General features: G+C 43.1%; 1 protein-coding gene across 2 annotated transcripts in view; it reads left to right on the top strand.

Annotated features, from left to right (window-relative positions):
• PCDH15 (protocadherin related 15) overlaps positions 1-17,664 on the top strand; it is a 324,226-nt gene that overhangs the window by 234,202 nt on the left and 72,360 nt on the right. For both annotated transcript variants that reach the window (XM_058841858.1, XM_058841859.1), the window contains exons 21-23: positions 5,338-5,454; positions 14,499-14,639; positions 16,804-16,916. In XM_058841858.1, the coding sequence (XP_058697841.1) occupies positions 5,338-5,454; positions 14,499-14,639; positions 16,804-16,916 (371 nt within the window). The remainder of the gene's footprint in view (positions 1-5,337; positions 5,455-14,498; positions 14,640-16,803; positions 16,917-17,664) is intronic.

Genomic DNA, 17,664 nt, shown 5'->3' with positions numbered 1-17,664 from the left:
CAGAACCCTGTGCTGCCATCCCTGTTTTGGATGGGAAAGGTCGTCAAGACACCTCAGAAGGCTGATCCAAGAATCAGAGCAGCAGCAGCAGGGTGCAGAGTCTTGAAACCAAGTGAGAACAAGAACAGGTCACCTTTTCCCTCCCACTCAGCACCTCCTGCTCCTGCTGCAGTAACTGGATGTGTTTCCTCTGAGTAGTTCCTGAGCTTTCCCTTTATTTAGAGGCTGGGCTTTGAGTAATTACTTTAATATAGGGTTTGAGAGCCCAGATAGGAACTAAACCAAGTGCAGATGCCCCACAGTTCCCCAATGTAACACAAAATTGAACCAGGGGGGAAGCAGAGGCAGTGCTCAAGGGGCCAAGCTCATGTCACCATTGCAGATCCAGCCCCTCCAACCCTCACAACTTTATTTGTGTTATTACCAAGGTCTCCAGCCCTATGGGGCTCCCACTGCTCCACTCACATTTGTCATTTCTCCCAGCCCAGCTCTTCACTGCAAGCTGTAATTTTTCCTGGGTAATGGAATTCTGTTAAGCAGCTATGGATGTCTGATGGTGTTGTCCATCATTTGTGTGATATCCAGCAGAATGAGCACACCCAGAGCCCCCTGCTCCCTGTGGCTGCAGGAGGGGGATGCACAATGGGCTGTTCTTTGGACTCCCAGCCCTTGGCATGACAAGTTACAAATAGTTTGTATTAACCTGCCCTGAACTAGGTCGAGGCACAGATTGCAGAGCAGGGCTTTCACTGCAGGAGGAATAACTTCATCTGTACCCTCATGTCAGAATGAAACAAGTTATTTGCTTCTGCTCCAGCCAAAAGGCTCCTTGCATTGTAAGGACATCCTAGGACTCCCTTGGCACAGAAAGCCAAAGGTAAATCAATGAATTCATAGAATCATTTAATTGGAAATGACCTCTGAGATCACTGAGTGAAACCATTAACCCTGCACCACTAAACTGTGTCCCCAGGTGCCACATTCACACATCTTCTGAGAACTTCTACCTCTGTCTGGGCAGCCCCTTCCAATATCTGGCCACCCTTTGGGTGAAGAAATCTTTCCTAATAATCCAGCCTGAACCTCCCCTGGCACAGCTTGAAGTTGTTTCCTTCTGTCCTGTCATTCCCTGGGAGAAGAACCTGACCCCCACCTGACTCCAACCCCTCTCAGGGAGTCACAGAACAATAATTGTTGCATCCATTTAAGTATTTCCTAGGAGGAGTAGTCTTTTAAGTGGCACTGATTTCTTACCACCACCTCCAACAGACCAAGTTTTTTCTCTTTTCCCTGTTCTCAGATTTCTTTCACTGCTTTCTTAGCTTCTCCCCTGAAGCTGCAAGAAGCCATGGGGTGTCTGGGAGGGCTGAGTTTGTTTTGCTTCTTGCTGCACCCACACACATCCTCTCACAATCCAGATGATTCCTAGTACTGGAAAAAGCAAAATCCTTGCAGCTCAAATTATTAGGATTTAGCTTTTGGAAGCAGCTACTGTGGTAATAGGGTTTGTTAAGAGAAACAGTTGCTCTTACTTGAGTAATGTGTTGCTAAACACAAATAATGAGAATTTATGTATCATGGGGCCTGTAAGGCCTCTGTATATTTTATGTTGTTTCCTCCTCTTCTTATTACCAGCATTATTTTTGTATTATTTTGCCTCTTTCTACTTTGTAGAAATGCTTTTCTCTTCTTTCTGGGCTGGGGATTGGTTTGCTTTGGAGTTTTTCGAGGACGTTGTGTAGTGGAATGAAGCCATTGTCTCACATAAAGGATTCAAAGTGAACGAGAAACAAGAATAAGTTAAAAGAGGGATTCAGTTCTAACAATGCCAAAAAAAATGAGTATGAGGGGCAGTGAGGTGATTGAGAACTGGATGATCACAGGGGTCATGATCATAGTCACAGGGTGTGGTTGGTGGCTGTCACTGGGGGTGTCCCCAGGGCTCAATACTGGGCCCAGGATTGTTTAAACTGTTCATTAATGACTGGGGAGGAGCAGCCCCAGGCACCAGCACAGGCTGGAGGGTCCCTGCTGGAACAGCTCTGTGGGGAAAAACCTGGGGGACACGGAGCTGTCCCTAAGGCAGCAGAGTGTCCTGGGGGTGCTGGGGGACACCGAGCTGTCCCTGAGGCAGCAGAGTGTCCTGGGGGTGCTGGGGGACACCGAGCTGTCCCTGAGGCAGCAGAGTGTCCTGGGGGTGCTGGGGGACACCGAGCTGTCCCTGAGGCAGCAGAGTGTCCTGGGGCCAAGGAGATCAATGGCATCCTGGGGGCGGCAGGAAGAGCCACACAATGAACATCTTCTCCCATTTAAAGATCAGAGCAGCATCACAAAACTTACAGAAAGTTAAAAAAATAATCAGCTGGATTGCCTCCAAAATATTTCTCATTTCTGGTGACACTAATGGAATAACAGGCCTGAATTTGGGCTACAGTGCTGGTAAACAGATTTATTTCTTCTTTCCATCTCAACTGATCAGTTCAATCATCTGCCAGTCATTAATTGTCTCGTGTATTCCATCATGAATATTATCCCTTAATTTATAGGATGAGCTACTTTAGCGCCTCCTGAGCACTAAATGGGAAAGAGATGCAGTTGTGCCATGTGAGCAAGGTCCTGTTCTGTGCAGCTTCAGACAAAGCCCTGTGTAAAGCAGCTCTGCACCCACTCAGACAAAATTCAAGGGGCCACTTTGGCCAAATCAGCATCATCACAAGGGTTTCAACTTGGTGTTATTAAATTGTGTTCATTATGAGAGGCCAAGAGAATACAGAAGGATGGAAAGGGACTTGAAGTTCTTGATACTCCAGTATCTGGTGGAATCAAGTATTTCATGGGATCCCAGAATGGTTTGGGTTGGAAAGGACCTTAAAACTCATCTAATTCTACCCCTTGCCATGGGCAGGGACACCTTCCACCATCCCAGGCTGCTCCAAGCCCCAAACCCCAGCCTGGCCTTGGACACTTCCAGGGATCCAGGGGCAGCCACAGCTGCTCTGGACACCCTGTGCCAGGACCTGCCCACCCTCCCAGGGAACAATTCCTTCCCAATATCCCATCTGACCCTGCCCTCTGTCATTTTGAAGCCATTCCCCTTGTCCTGTCCCTCCAGACCCATGTAAATTATCTCTCTCCAAGGTTCTCAATCCAGTCATTGCTATCAAAGGGAATTTAAAGCTGGACAGATGCAGAGATGGAGTTTCAGGTTTTCAGCACATAGAATCTCTGGACAACAAATATTTGGAGCAAGCCCTGGGCTTTGTTCTGAGCAGAGACCAAAGCCTCAGACATATTTTGCTTGTAAACAGGTAAATAGTTGAAGATTACATCTGATGGCTTCTTAAAACACCTCTAACCCTTGCACAGAAGTGGATGCAGCACATGAGTGCAGTCCCCAAGCACAGGTTCAGCAATGGGGCAGTAAACCTTCCTCAAAGTGGTTGTAAGAAGTCATGAAATCACCTTTTAAATCTGAGGCATAATCCCACAAGTGGGGCCAAACTGCAGCATCTTAAAACCATCCCCAGTTAATGGATTCTCCATATTTCTCACTTTCAAATACATGGGCTGCCTATTTTGACAGTAAGATAATAACAGCCACATATTTACAGATAACTATATACCAGCCTTTGTGTCATTATTATCTGGCTGCAGATTTATTCTATTTTTATACAGATTTATTTACAAAACAGAGCGAAAGGCAAAGCATAACACCCCCAAAGCTGTCACCCTACCATAGATACTCTTTATCTACCACTTTTTATTGGTTTTGTTCCTCCTTGCTCCCATGGGGCAGCACAAAAGCACCACAGAACCCTGACATCCCTCCCCTGCACAAAGATCAAGGATGAAGCACAAAGAAAGCACAGTTTGGGAGATATTTGGTTTAATTTTAGTGTTCTTGAGAATCCACATTTGCACCTTCAAAAGCAAGTTAAGACCTATGAAGGGATTTCTTATGCCAGCTCAATAACTCTGCTGTCACTCTCAGAATGTGCACGAATCCACTTCCCCTCCTTATTTAAATTCCTTATTTTCTGAGCAGGACACAGCTCATTCCCAAGACTTACATAGGGCTGTTATTTAGGAAAAAGATAGGTAAGAAATACAACTCTATCTGCAAGGAGTATGAAAATGCTGAACAAAAATGTTGGGAAGTGAGACTGTCATCTGGGAATGCTGAAGAGGAGAAACAAAAGCAGGAGGGGAGGGAAGGCACTAAGGAGGAAATCAATATGTAATTTAAAACTCATTTAAAACTCACAGTCACTTGCTGTAATGTGCTGATACTAAGCCAGGTGCTCCCAGACTGGTGGGGACAGGCCAAACACAGCTAGAGCAGGAGGTGCAGCATTCCTGGCACAAAATAGCCTCAGGAATGTCACTGTACACAGGGACAGTCGAGTTTTTTTGGTTTATGGGGAAACCAGGGAACCTTTCATGCTTGTCCCCCACTAAGTTAAAAATGTAAATATTTAATACCTGTGTGTTAAACCCTCTCTTTCTCCTCCTTAACTGCTCTGGGGAAAACACTCCTAGGATTCGAATCTCTGCCCCCAGATTCCCACAGAATCATGGAACGTATGGTGTAGGAAGGGACATTAAAGCCCATCCCCTTCCACCCCTGCCATGGGCAGGGACACCTTCCTGGACCCAGTGACATCTCCCAGTTAATAACACACAGCATTAAATGAGTGACAGACTGGTCTGATTTGAATATACCACAAACCTAAAGAGGTTCTAGAGAAGAATAAACTTTAATTGGAAAAAGTGTTTTGATAGACATCTTGTTTTTTAAAAGGAAAAATAAAAAACAGAGTTTATTTTTAAGTTCCACACAAAGAGAAACAACTCTGAATGATCCTGCAAAATATTTCAGATATGTTTAGGTGTATATACAAATACATACATATATTTATGTGTCCCTGCCTATCTCAGGCACAAGAATTTGTGCAAACTCCTTTTTGTCCTACAAAGGACATTTTATTTCCTCTTAATTTATTAGAGGAATTACTATCAAGCCAGAGCAGCTCATTCCTTTTGGAAAATGAGCTGAGCCTGCTGCCACAGGAGCAGGTGATGTGGAATTCTCTGCTCTGTTCTCTCGTGGGGCTGTGTTTTCCTGCAGAATTCCCTTCAGCTGGGCAGTCTCTCATCCATTTTTTGGTGAATCTTCTGTACCTTCCCCCCTCATTTTGTGCAGGGGTAATGGAATGGTGAGAGCCAGGGAATGGCCATCCCTATGGAGGAAGGGAGTGACTCGACAAAAACATTTGTGAATGCATCTGTAATTTTGTTGGAACTCCAGGACTAAACTCTGAATTCTGTTTTTTGCAGGATATGAATGATTACTCACCAGTGTTCAGCCAGAAGCTCTACAGGGGAATGGTTGCTCCTGATGCAGCCAAGGGCACCGTTATCACCACGGTCTCAGCTGAGGATCAGGATCCCCCGGTAAGGAAAAACTTCTGTTAATATTCCACACCCATGAGGGAGGAAACTCGAGCCCTCCAAAGTTCCCCCACTCTCTCATGGTCTCAGACTATGAGGAGCTTCACAGAGGAGTAATTCCTACATTTGTTTCATGTCAGCCTGGCTTTGCTGTTCAGGACAGGCTGCATTTCCAAGGCTGCCTCCTGGAGCTGGAAAATCAATGCTACAGCTCCTGTCTGTTAGGGAGGCTTTAGGAAAGCTCTTTATCCAGCTTCAGAGGATGAGAGAAATAGGCAGGAAGGGGAGCTGTGCCTTTCTTTGGGGTAGTTCAAGAGGAAAGAAACCACAGTTTTGTGAGGTTTTGATGTCACAGTCACTGTGCACTTCCCAGCTGAGCCATCCCAGATTGATGTGAGACTGCAGAGCTCACCAGCTGCACATTCCCGGGCAATATTTGATCCCAGGACACCTGCTTTGGGGATAAAGTTTATTTTTGTCCCTGTTGTGTTTTGCTGCTCCCCAGTGAAGCCCTCAGGTGACAGAACTGGGCACACACCCCTGACTCATTGTCTGCTCTGGAGTTTGATGTCAATTTTTGTCATCAGTGCCTGATGAACGTCAGTGACCAGATGATCCTCTGAGGACAGGAAAAGCCAGAGCTGTTCTGCCAGCCAGGTTTAATTTTTAATTGCCGGTGTTTGGCATAAGAAGGAGAATAATCCTCAGAGGAAAGAGTTCAGGGGGATTGTGCCATGCACATTAAAAGCTGATGAAGTGCTTGGACACAAATCAGGTACAGCTTAGCTAAATGTGGTGTGATTGGGGTTTGGGCAGCTTTTATTTAACATTAAATAAATGTTGTTGCCTTACTCTGAGGTATTTTGGGCTCTCTTTACCCATTCTGATTAAAGCTCCATTTTATAATTGCTGTGTCTAAGTTTTGAAGACTAAGAGGTCACTGAGGGGAAACAAAATAGTTCTGATTAAGTACACTTATAATCCTTAATCCTGTGCAATCAGCATTTCCAATGCAAAGTTATTTCATTTTTCATTTAACAGCCCCAAACCCTACTGAACATTTTGTAACGTTTTTGTCGCCATCACATGAACACCTGTTGATGTTTATGGAGATGTAGAAATGAAGTTACCCTGAAGCCTCTAATAAATGCAAGGGCCATAAAAGTCATCCAGCTGTGGAGAAAAGCTTTTAAAGAAGGTTTTGAAAGGGGGGTTTATTTTAAAATAATGGCTGGTAGTTTTGTCGCTCATCTTTTTTATTTTAAAAGTAAAACTACCAGGCATAAATGGCTGTGTTTCTTTTTCTGCCTGAGCCAGCCTGTGCTACTGGAAAAATCTCTCTTTATTTGAAACTGGGTTTGACATTAAATGGTGTCACAAATTATTTGATATGAATTCGCTGGAAATTTGGTTTAAAATCACACAACCTTTTCTCTGCTCAGCAAGGGGACCTTGCTCTAAACTTGCCTTAAGGGATGGAATATTCTTAGTTATCATCAGTATTTTACTTGTGTGGTTTGGGGGTTTTAAACCTGTTGGAATCTTATTTGCAGGGTACTAATACACTTATTTTATCAGTTCAGGGAAAGAAATACATATCTATTAAAATAATAATTGTTGTTTTAAAATATGCCTGTTTATAAGAGCCCAATTTGAAATTTCCAAGCTTAACTTTTCCTGTTGCTATTTTGCAAGTAATACATGTAATTCCCATATCCAGAATAAAAGACCAGCCAGATTTTTCCATCATCTGCAATAAAAGCTTTTCAGACCTAATCAGCTCCTCAGAGACAAGCATTGTTTTCAACAAATCCCAATGTTGTCAAGTTAATATGGATGTTGTGAGGATCCAGCTGGATCCACACAGAACCTGTGTGGGATTTCTCTACAGATAAAGAAAATTTGAATTTTTCCAGGAGCAGAAGAACAGATTTGGGGGAAGGAGGAGGAGGAGGAGGTGGGAATGGTGTCAGTGGAGGTGGGATCTCCATTTCAAATAACAAGTATTAATTTAGGTGAAACACGAAAGGGTGAAAGATACCTGGGACATCATTTTTTTGTGTATTTCCTAAATTATTTAGGAATTTACAGCATATAGGGGTAAAAGCGAGCTTTTACTATTAAATTAATCCAACAGAAATTTATTTATTTGAGATGGAGATGAAAATGTCTCTTGGTTTTATTTAAAAAAAAAATCCTCCCATTAAACCTTCACACAATGAATTATTTACAACTCTGTGTGTCTTCTGTAGGAATGTGTATCCTCATGGACAAATCTGAGTGTGAAAATGTGGGATTTTCTTAATTTAACTGGTGCCTAATACCTTAGTTCACCATTAGAATGTACCATTGATAAGAGGATGGGTTTTGCTGCAAAAACCCCACAGATTTCTAATTTTTGCTAAGAGTTGCTCAGTTAAAACAGAAACAATTTGTGCCAGAGTCAAGCACTTCCTCATAGATTCTTTGTAATGCTTTTATTTTGACCTGTGGATTTCAAAGTGGTCAAAACCTCCTGGCCTGAAGACATCAGAGACCTCTGATAGTTATTCTACCGATCCTTGGTGAAATGTCAATTAAAACATAAAACCCAGAGCTTTTCTCTAAAGGCCACAGCAAGATTTGCAGGGCTGTTTTGAGTAAATGTCACTTTAAATTCTTACCAGTTGCTCCTTTCTTTTCTAGTTTTAATTCTCTTTTTATTTGCAGTGACTGAGAACATAAATTGTGTTTTAATAGCTACTTTTGCATGTGTTATAAATTTGAAATACCCTTCTGGTCATTGAAATCTGGGAAGTTTTGCCTGAAAATTTTGTTTTCACGAAATCTGGTACATTAACATTTTGTCCTTTGGTTGTTTGGAACAAACTACAGCAGATTTTTCTACATTTTTAAAGTACTAACAATTTACATAAATACATAAATAATTTTTCAAATTACTTGGTGCATCTTAAAGTTGCTCACCCTGCCTTTCCCAGAGGAGTTTCTACCTAATTCCAGGTATAAGCAGGAAATATTAAGCAATAAGCAAAAGAACCAGGCCAGAGGGAATGATGGGTCTAAAGCAGAGCCATGACTGATAAGGAAAACTTGGGAACAGCTTAAATTCTTTCTAAATAACTGATAAACCTTATAAGAATAAAAATTCTTGATTTTAAGCACATTGCAACTCAAATTGTTGAGGCAGCCGAGCAGTTTTTCCATGAGAACAATCCCTTTCATTGTGAGTTCTCCCTCACGCATCAGCTTGAGCTTCCATTCCAGAGGTGGTGTCCAGCTACAGCTTAGGGAAGTTTCCATTTACTGGGGTATTTTAGTCCCTTGGAGTAGGTGAGTTTAGGCTGTTGGATACTGTGACCAGGACAACTGGTGAGCCCCTTGCAGGGAAGCTCTGCCTCCAAAACACCCCTGGAATTCCAGGTGAGCAGGAGCACCCTAAGAGCCTTGGCTGGATTTGTGCTCTCAGAGCAATTCCCAGCTGGCTTTGCCCAGCTGTCCACAATGGGAACAGAAGTGGGACAAAACTAAGACAGAGAGAGCTGTGGGAGGGGGTGAAATGAGGTGAACTTCAAGGTCACTATCCCAGAGTGCTCCAAGCACTCCAAAGTGCTCCAAGTGCTCCAAAGCCCAACCTGGCCTTGGACACTTCCAGGGATCCCAGGGCAGCCACAGCTGCTCTGGGCACCCTGTGCCAGGGCCTGCCCACCCTCCCAGGGAACAATTCCTTCCCAATATCCCATCCATCCCTGCCCTCTGGCACTGGGAATTCATTCCCCCTTGTCACTCCATCCCTTGTACAGAGTCTCTCTCCATCTTCCTTTTCGGCTCCTTCAGGCATTAGAAGGCCACAATTTGGTCACCCCAAAACTTCTCCTCTCCAGGCTGAACAATCCCAGCTGTCCCAGCCTTTCCTCCAGGAGAGCTGCTCCATCCCTCTGCTCATCCTGGTGCCTCCTCTGGACTCTCTCCAACAGTTCCATGACCTTCTTATGTTGGAGGCACCAGAACTGTGCACAGAATTCCAGGTGGGATCCCACCTGAGCAGAGTAAAGGGGGAGAAGCACCTCTATGAAAATATTTCCTTTCAAGTCCTGCTTTGCTTTAGTTAAGACAAATGTGTTCAGATTTGGGTTATCTTAGATATTTCCCAGCCTTTTCAGGGAAAGATTCCAAAGCTTGGACAAAGCCAGTAGCTGGCTCAGTCACCTGCCATCACTTCTGGATATTGCTGGCACAGTCTGCAGTCTCCCAGCCAGCACCTATTGCCAGCCATCTCCTTTATGGGCATTTAGATCATCCTTTGTAGCTGAAGAAATCATCAGCCTGGATTAGTGTTGGATAAATCCCTTGGAGACAAGGAGAGTTTTCTTCCTGGTGAACATTTTACACCCCACTGAAGTGGCCCGGTAATGAGAGATGAAGAAATGCTTCTCAGTGGTCTCAAAGCTCTTAATCCTCCAAAAATGTGGGCAGGAGAGCACCAGGATTTGTTTGATAAATGCTCAGTTTATTTGTCAGAGGTGATTCCCAGAACTGACATAAAAAGAAGTGTTTGTTTTTCCTGTACGTCCCTTTTCTGATATAGGTTATCACTGTAAGAGCTGGAATATTTCTGCCGTGGGCAATTCCCCTCCATATCCTGCCTTTTTTTTAATTTGAAATGTTAATAGAAACAGATGCAGAACACTAATTTTAACGAGCAGCCAGCTTCCAGAGCTCCAGAACGTCCCATTTAATGCTTTTTCTGTTCTCCTAACACCTCCTGAGGTTTTCTTTCAGTGGAGCTCTTTTGTCAAATTGTGAGTAATTGTCCTTATTGTCTTCCATGCACTCACTAAAAGTAAGAGGCTATGAGATATTTCATTAAAGATTTCACTGCATTTTAATTAGAGGTAAAACCATTTTCCGGTGTGCCAGACCTTGATCTTTTAAAAGCTCTTCCTGTGGAATTTCAGTGGCTGCTGGAGATTACAATATGGGACACATGCTGCAAATTCCAGGAGTTCTTCAAGTAATTTTATCTCAAGGCTTTAAAAGTTGATGGAGTTTTTTGTGTTCAGCTTGTGAGAGTTAAAAGTTCAGAATTTCCAGCTTTAGCAATTCAGAATTTCAGGCCTTCTTGTTGAGTTACCTACTAAAGAGTAAAATCCTTCAAATTTTAGGGTTTATATGAATGAAATTACGGTGAATTTACACAAGTGCACCATTCACAACCCTGAACAGGTGTAAGATCCACCAAACTCAACCACCTGCTCTTGGCTGTCCCATCTCCCATTACTGCTTTGAGTAAGTTACAAAAACCTGGTTTTTTTGTAATTTGGGGGGTTTAGCCCCACTCTCTAATATTTTTAATTGAACTAGCTTGACAAAACTTTCCTTACTGAGCTCCTTATTATACAAATGATTCAGACTTGAGTTGAAATCTATATATGGAGATAATATATGGAGAGAGATCTGGGAAGTAACCCTGTCTTCATGATGCTGCCATTACATACTGGTCCTTAAGGGTGAAATCCAGGCACACCTGGGATCTTCACCTGTCAGCTTCAAATGAAAGTGAAATCCATTCTTCCATATTCTTTCCTGGGCCAAGAAATTCTGTTGTTTGTGTCTGTTACCAGTTTGAATCCCAGAGTGGTTTGGGTTGGGAGGGTCCTTTAACCCCTTCCAGTGCCACCCAACCTGCCCTTGGACACTTCCAGGGATCCAGGGGCAGCCACAGCTGCTCTGGGCACCCTGTGCCAGGGCCTGCCCACCCTCCCAGGGAACAATTCCTTCCCAATATCCCATCTGACACTGCCCTCTGGCACTGGGAAACCATTCCCTGTGTCCTGTCCCTCCATCCCTTGTCCCAAGTCTCTCTCCAGCTCTCCTGGAGCCCCTTTAGGCGCTGGACAAAGCTGTAAGGTCTTCCTGGAGCCTTCTCTTCTCGAGGCTGGACATTCCCAGTTCTCCCCTCTGTCTTCCTAGCAGAGGTGCTCCATCCTTCCTCTCCTGAATAGTGGAAGTAACAATTCCTGGCTTCCTCTTGAGTTGCTTGCAGAAAAATGCATTAAAACCCCCAACAATTGTGGTGTTTCCCTTTTCCCCATTTTTCCTGGCTTTATTCCATTACAGTTTTCCTGCTGGGAGCTATCTGGACAGTACACCTGTGTGTCATGCAAGGCCCCTTTTCCACGGGCAGCTTCACCAATATTGGGGACATGCTTGTAGCTGTCACCTGTGTCAGAAATAAATGGCATTCCCCCTGAGCAAATGGAATCTTATGGAATTAGGCAGCCATGGAAGAAATAATTGGATCTGGATGAGGTTTTTTTTTTTTTAAGTTTCATGTTAGTCCTGAGTCTCAGGGAAACTTTAGTTGGAGAGAATGAATGTGGTTCCTGCCAAGCACAATCCTTGCTCTGTGGTTTATTTGGGAATATTATCAGCTAGATTCAAGTTTTGCTGCAGACATAATAATGCATCTAAATTAATTTAGAACAGAGGCGAAAGATGATTAATATTTCAGATAATTAAAACTTGCTTCTAAATAGATTTCCCTGGGAAATGTCTCTGGAGATTTTTCTAATTACATCAGTGCCAAAATACCATAAATAAAAAATAAATCCCGGTTTTGTTATTTTTCTGAAGTGACAGGAGCAAAGTGTACTTGATAATCACATCAGGAACAACAAAAACGTGATGATATTTTTGTTTAGTTAATCACAAATTACCTGGTGTGGGGAGCTTTAATGATGATGAGGACTCTTTGTCTTCCAAGCAAGTTTAAGGCCATTACTCCCAGCCCAAATAGGCTGGATTCAGCAGGTAATTTGCTCTTAATTATAACATTGAAGAAAAATGACTGAAGCAGAGAATGCTGGGGGAAAGTTGATAATGAACTCTGCTATGCCATGATCCGAGAATTTTCTCACTTTTTCCAGGATTTGCCCTCTTTAGCATGTGTGAAGTGCTTTTAACTATGAACACAATAATTTATTAATTTGCTAACCACTCAAACATGCCTGGCAGACCCAGCTGGGATGATTAAAGCTGCTGATGACCACATAAACCCTGCCCAGGCTGGAATTCCTTGGAGAGCTCTAAGAGGCAGTGTTTTAATGTCTTTTGTTGGATCAGCAAAACATTGATAGCATTTAGTGAGCTCTAACCACTTTTGTAGCCATTTCCACTGCTGTTTACAAAAAGGAAATGTTCTGTTTCCATGTAGTTCGTGGCTGGCATGGGACATGGAATATATTCCCAATCCCAACAAAGCACATTATTGAATACAGGTGAAAATCAGCACTCCACCATTAATGATGTTTTGGCTGTTTAAACACAATATAAAGGTCAAAGCCTGATCTGAGCTCGAGACTCAGAGGCTTTCAGGAATTAAATCATGCTGTTGCTAGGACAGAAGTGTTTCTCAGAATCCATTGCCAAATCTATTTAGCAAAATAATTTAGTTGGAATTTTGTAAAATGTCCCAAATCTCTGTGTGTCCAGATTTTTACATGCTGGAAAATCATTATTCAGACGTTAGTGTGCAAAGGGGGTTGGAGGGAATCTGTCCTACCCCTGGATGAGGAGGCAGATGAGAAATTGTAAAGGTAGCTGGGTGAAGCTACCATTGCAAACCTTGGTTCTCATGAGGGACTTCAACCTACCAGGTGTCTGCTGGTAAAAAAGCCCTGCAGAGACAAAACCCTACAGGAGATGCAGAGAGGAAATATCCAGGAGGTCCAGTTCCCTGGAGTGTGTGGAAAGAAAAGGGCCAAAGCCCAGCTAGAACTTCTCTGGCTACAGCCATAAAAGATAATAAAAAATGTTTCCATAAATGTATCAGCAATAAGAAGTGGGCTAAGGACAATCATCATTTATTGGATGCCAGCAGGCCCAGGGCAGGGCCTGTCCACCTGTGCTGGCACCTCAGATCCTGGAGTCTGTTCTGGGTCCTCTGCCCAGAGAGCCCTGGAGGGGCTGGAGCGTGTCCAGGGAAGGGAACGGAGCTGGGGAAGGGGCTGGAGCCCCAGGAGCAGCTGAGGGAGCTGCGAAAGGGGCTCAGCCTGGAGCAAAGGAGGCTCAGGGGAACCTTCTGGCTCTGCACAACTCCCTGACAGGAGGGGACAGCCAGGGGGGGTCGGGCTCTGCTGCCAGGGAACAGGGACAGGACAAGGGGAAACGGCCTCAAGCTGTGCCAGGGGAGGCTCAGGTTGGACACCAGGAGGAATTTCTCCATGGCAAGGGAGCTCAGGCCTTGGCAGGGGCTGCCCAGGGAGCTTTGGAAGTGTTCAATAAAGATGTGGCTGGTGGCACTTGGGGACATGGGTCAGTGCGCTAATGGCTGGACTCAATGACCCCTGAGGTGTTTTCAATAATGGGATCATTGGAAAATAATGGATACCCTAAGAAACAACATCCTTCCAGTAATTGTTATTTTTTAGGTAGGTGGTGTTAAAACTGTTCAATGGGTAAGTAGCCTTCAATTAGAAAATGCTGAGATACTGGTGGGAGAAATTCCTTGCTTCAACCCTCTGGCAATGCTGCTTCTGATCCCCCTTTTGCTTTGGTGTTTAAGACAGTTTGTGACACACCCAGGGGCTGCCTGGGCTCAGTCCTTGTCACCAAAGCAGGGTCTGAACTTTGGGGAGGGTTCCTTATGGGACTGCTTAAAATCCATCTGCAAAACAACATTTTCTTTAACCACTGATAAGTTTCTTAAACTTTAAATTAGTTTTATCCAAGTCAAAATATATTTGGAAGGTATTTTAACCAGCCTTAAGCCATACCCATCTTCTGTTTAAAAATTTAAGTTTTTATAAAACATTTCTGGGTTTAAGTAGGTGGGGATTCGCCCCTTTTCTTTCCAAACCTCTGGTGATTTTTCTTCCTGGACCTCTCAGGTGTCATGGAAGGTGTTTTGGGGGAATTGCATGGGTTGCTCAGGTTTGAGAAAGACAAACAGCAAGTTTTGCTTGTGATGGCCTTACCAATGTTGCATTTTAATCCTTCAGGTGTGTAAAAATCAAAAAATACCCAATTTGCCTCTTTCTGCATTCCAGGGCACCCCAGCAAGTTGGGTCCGCTACAAGGTGGATGTTGTCCAGTTTCCCTACAGTGCCAGTATTTTTGATGTGGAGGAAAACTCTGGACGTGTCATCACCCGAGTGAACCTCAATGAAGAGCCCAGCACAGTGTTTAAGGTACAAATTCAGCTGCAATGCCAGAAAATGTTCCCTGAGTTTGCAGGGATTCCTTTTTGCCGTCATGGTTCTCCTTTCTTTTTTTTTTTTTTTTTCCGCTTGCATAGAAAGATCCCAGAATCATTAAGGTTGAAAAAGACCTCAAAGATGAAACCCAACCTTCCATTGGATTTCTGTGCAACATTTCAATTCTGTTTGTTCCTTTGCTTCCCTCTTTTTCTCCTGGTATATGTGTTTTGTGCCACTGTGATTTCAGGAATGTCTTGGATGGATGTAGTTGCACCTGTTGGGAGGGTGGGGAAAACAGGGAGGCAGCTTGGGGAACCCTCATTTTTCCAAGTTCACCTTCAACAGGGCTTTTGGGGAGAATTTGGGGAGAACTTTGAAAGAAGAGCAAGATACCTTGTAAATAAAGTTACTGCATAGCTGGGTAGTTCAAGAGCTCCTGTTCACAAGTATTTTAATGTAAAAACATTGATTTTAAGGAACCTTAAATTCCCATTTTGTTGTCACTGGTCCTCAGGAGTCTGGAGACAATTAGTGTGGATTAAGGTATGATTTTAACCTAAATCAATAGAACATCTGCCCTTTAAGATCCTTGAATGGAGTGGGTAGTAAAAAATTAAAATAGAAGTGGTTCAGTAAGGAAAAAAAAATAATGTCCATAATATCTTAGGTTTGATGTAATTTCCCTACAGTCATTAAGGTGGGTTTTTTTCCTTCTTTTATTTATTTCTGAAATGAGAGTTAAAGAGAGGTTTATTTGCAAATAAACCATTATGGGGAATAAAGCTGGCCACTGTTTTCCACTCCTGAGTGTCCCATCAAGGGCTGCTTGAGCTGGAGCAGTCCCTGGTTTACGACACTGCTAATTTAAGTCCTTTTAAGTTTCTAATTAATATAATAATACCTAAGGGGGAAGAGGACTTTTTCTTGGTTAACATCACCAGAGTGGAAGTTTTCTGTGGCTGTATTTGTTGTTTTTACTTCTTAGTACTTATTTTGTGGGGCTGTTTTCCAAAACTGGGATCTATCCCACACTGCTTCATATAAGTGCAGTAAATGGGACATTCAGCCCAGAATTACTTTTCAGAAAATGTGGATTCTTAGGAAAAAAGACAGAGAAGTGATGTGTACACTTGGAGTTGGTATTTGCTTCAAGACCACTGGGCTTGTGTCTGCTGCTGAATCCTCTAGGAATTTTTCCAGTTACTATTTAACATCTGGATAATTTCTGCAGTTATATCTTGCACTGGTGACTTTCCTGATATACTGGCTGGAAAAAAAAAAAAGGGTTATTGTGGAATAGCTTGGACTGGCAAAAATGAGTTGAACGAGATGCAAACCTGCCTCATGTAGTGACCTCCAGAACTAAGGAAAAATTAGGAAGGAAACTGGCAGAAAGCCCATTGCTCCTTCTTCAGTGGGCTGGAGTCACATCCTTTTGCAAGCAGATTTCATATGAAAGCTAGAAACAAATGAACCTGCTTGTGCCAGCACAAATCATGGATTAAATCAACAAATAGACATGAGAAAAGATTTTTAAAAGTCAAAATATTTATAACAGGCCTCATTAAGAGAAGGTAATTTGGTCTTGTCCATGTTTGAGCTTGGAGCAGTTCTTTTCTGCAGAGGACTTTTTGGAGGGAGGTGAGAAGTAATGTTAATTTTTTTGTTCTAACATGAGCCCTTGGTTCTAGATACTAATGTCAGCAACAGATAATTCTCACCCAGGGCTTTTCCTGTTTGTTTTATTGGGAGTTACAGAATCCCAGAATCACTGAGGTTGGGAAGCCACTCCAGGATCATTGAGTCCAACCTGTGGCCAATTCCCACCAGTGCACTGAGTGCCACATCCAGTGGTTTCTTGGACATCTCCAGGGATAGAGACTCCAGACTTCCCTGAGCAGCCCATTCTAATGTTTAACAACCCTTTACAGGAAGAAATTCCTCCAATTCACTGTAAATTTCCAGCAGACATTCAACCTGAGGATGGCTGTCACCTTTTCCCTTTGTGTTTTGTTCTTATACAATGTGTGGCTTGCAGCAAAAAGAAAATGACATCTGAATTTTGTAGACCCTGCAAATACCAGAATTGCTGGAAGCCAGGATGAAAAAATGTTCTTTCATGTAGTCAGAGCCTGATTTTCTGTGTTGTTTGTAGCTGGTGGTCATTGCTTACGATGATGGGGACCCAGTGAAGTTCAACACCACCACGGTGGAAATTACGGTGCTGCAGCCCTCAGTCATCCCACGCTTCACACAGGATGAATACAGGTAAAGAGTTCATTCTTTCACGCTAAAACTGGTATTTTTAAAGTCAAAATAAAGTCCTGCTTGAAGGCTAGTCTGAAATAAAGCTACAAAATACTCACGGTGGAATTTTACTGTCTGAGCAGGTTGTCACCAGTTGGAAAAATCTGGGCTGATGGTGATGGTGAGGGAAGGTTTACTTGAAATTTTTTCCCTCAGAAGTTGTTGAAAATATCAGTCATTTGGATAAACAAATCTCATGCCCTGGAACTGGGACTGGGATCACCAGGGCTCTAGGTTAAATTTCCTGGAGTGTGTTTTGACCGTTTACACTGTTTTTCTGAGGCATTTCCTGATCTTCTACACCTTCTTCTACCATTTGTGCAAGGCATGAGAGAGCTCAAACTCGACCTCTTCAATGTTAGAAGTGCAGGTGATGGTTATTATCACCACAGAGACACGATTTTGTAAATTTACCCTCTGACAATTCAATATCATCAACCTCAGTGTCTTAAAATTGATCAAAAGCAAACCAAAAAGTGGACCACAGGCTGATTAGTTTGTGAAGTTTTGTAAGAGAGAATGTGCTCATGAATTTGGCATCTCTACAATAATAGGAAGTGATAAGATCAGGGCAAGCAGCTTCAATATATCAAGAAGTTGCAATGTGTTCTCTCTATGCCATTGCAGTGGCATAATCAGCAGCAGAATGTAGCGGGGCTTGTACAGATATTTCCATATCCAAGGACTGCAGGGAATCAGAAAGCAGAAA

This window comes from Poecile atricapillus, chromosome 6, assembly GCF_030490865.1.
Source record: "Poecile atricapillus isolate bPoeAtr1 chromosome 6, bPoeAtr1.hap1, whole genome shotgun sequence".
NCBI classification, from domain to species: Eukaryota; Metazoa; Chordata; class Aves; order Passeriformes; family Paridae; genus Poecile; species Poecile atricapillus.
The sequence above is the reverse complement of the archived record's forward strand: the minus strand, read 5'-3'. Positions and strand labels throughout refer to the sequence as shown.